The sequence below is a fragment of the Pimephales promelas genome, chromosome 10, assembly GCF_988280905.1.
Source record: "Pimephales promelas chromosome 10, fPimPro1.hap1.1, whole genome shotgun sequence".
Lineage (NCBI taxonomy): Eukaryota > Metazoa > Chordata > Actinopteri > Cypriniformes > Leuciscidae > Pimephales > Pimephales promelas.
In genome coordinates, this window is record NC_142778.1 from 15,716,350 (window position 1) to 15,721,969 (window position 5,620).

Sequence of the window (5,620 nt, forward strand, 5' to 3'; positions counted from 1 at the left end):
AGTTTACTCTGTATTTTCACTTAGGCCTACATGATGTTTTCATGGTATACTTTAGAATTATTTTGATTTTCAAATTAGAAAAAGGCATTTCTTATTGCTTGTTATCATCTGATACTGTAGAACTCTTTGATTTATTATTTAAATTGGAAAAGGCATTTTCTTGTTGCTGTTTGGCATTTAACAATAAACAAAAATGTTTTAAATTATGTGTCTCTCAGTCAGTTAAAAAGCAACAATATATGCTACAAATCAACAAAAGAGCTTTGGATGCAGTAAAATCAGGTTGAAAATTAAATAAATAAATAAATAAATAAAATGGCGCTATTACCGCATATCATGCTATTGAGCCACCCATAATAATCACAAGGGAAATTTCTTAACCGCGACAGGCCTAGTAAGAGGCCACATTCAAATCACTTATACTCTCTATGAAATTCTTAATTGTTTAAAAAATACATCACTTCCTGAGAAGTATCCAATGACATTCATAGTGTTCCCAGTGTAGTCAAATTATCTTTCCTTAGACACTAGAATGTCTATTTCCTCTCTTTTCCCTTCATGATGATGAAAAGGCATATATGATCAACTTGATGACTGAAGTGGATAAAATCATTGGTGAGTAGTTGTAATTGCAGAGTTCAATGAGTGACAGTGAATGAATTAATACATGTTTGGGTTTTTTATGCCACATGGGCTTTTTATACTCAGGGGAAATAAAAATGGTTCTCTCACTATGAATAATAGTGAGGACAGAATGAATAATGACAAGAGCAAAAGGAGGATGGGGTGTTACAACTAGAGTTGGAATTATTTTGACTTTGGCTTCAAATATTAATACTGTTATAATAATGTTCCATGTGGAAGGTTTATCATGACTGCTGGGGAAATTTGATTTTGATAAACTAATTAAGGTAAAAAGAGTCCAACATGCATTTATTGAGGACATAATTGTTTAATTAAAAATAATTGTTTATTAAACATAATTGTTAATTAAGCACAAAACCACTTTATTGAGGGTCAGATAAAAATCAAGAACACATTTCATTATCATATAAAAAAAACTTCAATATTTACTTTCTGAATTGGATTTGGACATCAAATATCTCTTTGTATTTTTCTCAGGTTTAAGCAAAATAATGTAACATTTTGGAGTGAAGATACAGAGCAGCAGACCATAACTGGAGGCCAGAATTGCAAAAATCTCCACGGCCACGGTGTATTTCCCCGGGGAGCTGACATATGCTGGCACAAATGCAATCCACACAGCACAGAAGATCAGCATGCTGAAAGTAATAAATTTAGCCTCATTGAAATTATCTGGGAGTTTTCGAGCAAAGAAGGCTAACAGGAAGCAGACAGCTGCAAGCAGGCCGATGTAGCCCAACACCAGGGAGAAGGCCAATGGAGAGCCCACATCACACAAAAGAATAATCCGGGCAGTTTCATGAGTCATGAGCTTACGTGGGACGGGAGGTGCCAGACTCAGCCATGTGCAGCAAATCACCACTTGCACTGTTGTACACAAGAAGATAATGCTTCGCTGCTGTAGAGGGCCGAACCATTTCATTACATTAGTGCCAGGGAGAGTGGCTCTGAAAGCCATGAGTACCACCATAGTCTTCCCAAGGATGCAGGACAGACAGAGGGAGAATGCAATACCAAATACACTGTGTCGAAGCCCACAAGACCATGATGTGGGCTGGCCAATAAAGGCTAGTGCGCACAAAAAACAAAGCCACAATGAGCTAAGAATGAGGAAACTGAGCTCGGAGTTGTTAGCTCTGACTAGTGGTGTGTGACGTTTAAGGGCAAATATCAGAGCAACTGCGAGTGTGAAACAGGATCCAAGCAGAGCCACAGCTAGCAAAGTGATGCCCATGGTATCATTGTAGGAAAGGAACTCCACCAGCTTCGGGATGCAGGTGTCTCGTCTAGCATTGGACCAGAATTCAGGCAGGCATTTTTCACATTCTAAGGCATCTGATAAATAAATATTTATTGTGCAAAGTAGTCAAATACATTTTCAACAAATCTAAATTAGTTTTGTTAAACACATAAACATCAGCAGGACAAGAGTTGATTTACTATATACCTGTCTGATTGCTAACCTCCCCAGCTGCACAGACAATGCAGTCAAAGCAGCAGAGAGGAAAGTTTGGTCTGGTTGACTTTCTAGTGCCTGGAGGACAGCTAGTGCTGCAGACTGATACAGGGACCTGCAATTCAGAAATATCATAAATGTATGCAAAAAGTACTCAGCAAATACAAAATCTACACAAGCAGGAAACGAGTATGCAACATTGAATACTAAACCTTCCCAGTAAAAAAAAGAAGTGAAATAAATAAATCACAATGAAGCATTACTTGTCTCTGGTTTCCATTCCAGATTATGTTTTTTTCTTCAATCACTAGTTTAGGCTGCATTGTTTCATCAAATCTCCCCACAGTGGCGTACCGCACCTCTCCATTGCCAATGAGCTGCCAGTTGATGAGATCATACATGGCCACAGGATCTCCATTGTTGTCAAACTTGCTCTCCTCACCAAAATCATTAGTGAAGTGGATATGCTTTAAATAAGTCAGGAGCTTATTTAAACACAAAGAGTGAATAAAAGAAAGATAAAAGTAAACATGGAACAGTGGTAACGTTTGTTTAAACTTTATTATCTAAACTAGAGAACATTATCTTATTATCTTATCACAAGCTTAAGACAAACAGATATAAAAGTTGTGCGTTTTACCTGCCATGGCTGTATGCTGCTGGAGTTGGCGCACAATCCCCCAGCAAAAGGTCCGTTGCCTGGTTCACAGTGCAGCATTGAATCCAGAGCATGTGTAATGGCATACACTGCCTTATAAACATTATAAGAGATTCTCAGCTGAGATACATCTGAGTAGATGTTACCTGTATTGGCAAGTACTTCAGAGCCATTACAGGGGGGTCTAATAGAGGAGCTCTTATTGCCTGTACCTAGAGAGCACTTAAACATCTCCTGCCAAAACTGCGGAACAAATGGGTCCTGTGGGTATTTCGAGGGATGTAATCGTAACAGGAAAGGCTGCAGGCCAGGTATATCAGCCCTGCGGATGGCAAAGCCCATGGAGCCCTGCAGGATGGAGTGAAATTCAGGAGTGGAGAGGACTGCTGCTGTGATCCAGGCCTCGCTGGCCAACCATTGAATACCAGTGAGGTTTTGCTGAAGAGCCTCCCAAAAGAGAGCTCTTGCATCTTGCTCTAGAGCAAAGACCAGCACCACATGTGTTCCTGACTCAGGGATCCTCTTTACAATCCTGGACATCTCTGTTTGGTCATGGTTTTTGGGGATTATTTCATAAAAAGAAATACATGCACCTAGTTTGGTCACCTCATCATTAAAAATTTGAGCACCACCTCGGCCATAAGCATCATCCCCTGCAAATGTACCTAACCAGCTCCAACCAAAGTGTTGCACCAGCTGTGCCAGAGCATCCACTTGGAAAAAGTCACTGGGCATAGTCCTTAGAAATGCAGGAAACTCTAGTTTATTACTGAGACATGCACAGCTTGAGAAATAGCTTACCTAGGAAGAGGAGAGGACATGAGATCGGAGAGCATAGTATACATGACTGAAAGACACGAATGTACCTCTTTATGCGCATTAAAACTGCACAACTCACTTGTGGAACATGAAAAACCCCGAGAAAGCGTGCAACCACTAGGGATAATGTGGATCCTCCATCACCAATGACAACAGGCACCCTGCCTCGGCACTCTGGTTGTCCTGTGCCCTCTTCATTTCCATTCATAAGGGCAAAGGCTGTGCGGAGCGCGTGGAAAGGGGTACTGCATGAATCATAGATCTGATAACCCAGAGTTAGGTTTGCTAGGAGTCTTTTATCTCTGTTGATCTCCTCTATGGCAAAAATCATTGTCTGCATCCATCTAAAGGTACGGAAATTAAACCTTTTTGGAACAAAGAGCATTAAATTATCAACAAAATTGCTTATTTTATGTTAACATTTCTACAGTAAATAGATATTGCAAAACTGCTCAACAATATACTCAATAAATAAGAGAGAGAATGCCTGGGAATTCATTAAGATGCAAGGGGAAAAAAGAAAACACCATACAATTTCAAAATATTAAGCATAAATACAGAATTGTAATATTTAAGGATAAGACTATGTTTTGACTGACCCCGAGCACTGTGTAGAATGTGGCTCTGCAGTAAAAGATGAAGGAGATTCCAGCACAGTATCGTGTAGTGAAAAGAGAGCACCAAGCATGATGTCCCCTTCACTGGTTAGCACAGGCAGGTCTGAGGTGCTGCGGATGAGTCGACAGGTCTGAAGTAACTGTGAAGAGATTGAAGTGCTGAGGAACAAAACTGTCACACAAACATATGCACTACTATATGCCATTCTTTCTCTGTACACTTCACTTCTTGAACCAAATTAAACACGACTTTTAAGCTTCATTGCACACACAATATGATGCCACTAATATTTACAAATGCATGGACACACATTCTAGCTCACTCTTGCTAACATAGTTCACACAAGATTCACCTAAGCCCACCTTTATACTGCACTCAGAAGCAACCTCAAAAAAACTTGCATAAACCATACACATTCCCTGAGGGAATGTCTTAGTACATGAACAGAAGCTCACAATTTTGTACTCTATATATATATATATATGGTTCATTAGTTAACTAGTTAACATTAACAAAGAATGAACAATACTTCTTTAGCATTTGTTAATCTTTTTTAATGTTAATTTCAACATTTACTAATACTTTATTAATATCTTGTTAACATTAGTAAATCCACTGTGAACTAACATGAACAAACAATGAACAGCTGGATTTATATAAACTAATGTTAACAAAGATTAACAAAAACTAACAAATGTATTACTCATGGTTAGTTCATGTTAGTTAATACATTAACTAATGTTTAATAATTGAACCTTATTGTAAAGTGTTACCATTTTAGGTTATATGACTATATATTATGTGTTTTCTGTAAAATTATATTATTATTATTATTATAAAATTAATTAGGCAAGGCAAGGCAAGTTTATTTATATAGCACATTTCATTCACAATGGCAATTCAAAGTGCTTTACATAGAAGAGATTAAAATAATCAAAAGAAATCAGAATAATTTAAACAGTTTAGAATAAAAAATGGTTCAGCCACGTGGTTCAGCCACGGTTAGCATAATATCTAAAAGCAGACTCTGCATGCTTCGAGTGAACCCTTGGTATTTCTAGCTGATGTGATCCTAATGATCTGAGTGATCTGTTGGGTTTATATTCATTGAGCATATCTGCAATATATTGAGGTCCTAACCCATTAAATGATTTATATACCAGAAGTAATACTTCAAAATCAATCCTAAATGTAACTGGCAGCCAGTGTAAAGACCTGAGGACTGATGTGATGTGTTCATATTTTCTGGTCCTGCTTAAAATCCTGGCAGCATCGTTCTGTATGAGCTGCAACTGTCTTATGGTCTTTTTAGGAAGGCAAGTGAAGAGTCCATTACAGTAATCCACCCTGCTGGTGATGAAAGCATGCACAAGTTTCTCTAAGTCTTGACTGGAAACAAAGCATCTAATTCTTGCAATATTTTT

The 5,620-nt window shown here is 38.1% G+C and overlaps 1 protein-coding gene across 1 annotated transcript; it reads right to left on the reverse strand.

Annotated features, from left to right (window-relative positions):
* Positions 1-1,063: 1,063 nt before the first annotated feature.
* Positions 1,064-4,401, reverse strand: LOC120474837 (extracellular calcium-sensing receptor). Its single transcript, XM_039665452.2, has 6 exons — positions 4,178-4,401; positions 3,658-3,943; positions 2,742-3,560; positions 2,365-2,586; positions 2,093-2,216; positions 1,064-1,980 (listed from the first exon to the last, which is right to left on the reverse strand). The coding sequence occupies exons 1-6, from the start codon at positions 4,399-4,401 to the stop codon at positions 1,064-1,066; spliced, it is 2,592 nt and encodes an 863-aa protein (XP_039521386.2).
* Positions 4,402-5,620: the final 1,219 nt, after the last annotated feature.

What these genes read in the sequence shown, in the direction of transcription:
- LOC120474837 (XM_039665452.2), bottom strand. Translation starts at nt 4,401, where the DNA reads ATGGCATATAGTAGTGCATATGTTTGTGTGACAGTTTTGTTCCTCAGC. An exon ending in CATTCTACACAGTGCTCGGG is followed by an intron (nt 3,944 to 4,177) that starts GTCAGTCAAAAC and finishes TGTTCCAAAAAG; the next exon opens with GTTTAATTTCCGTACCTTTA. An exon ending in GGAATGGAAACCAGAGACAA is followed by an intron (nt 2,217 to 2,364) that starts GTAATGCTTCAT and finishes TCTGAATTGCAG; the next exon opens with GTCCCTGTATCAGTCTGCAG.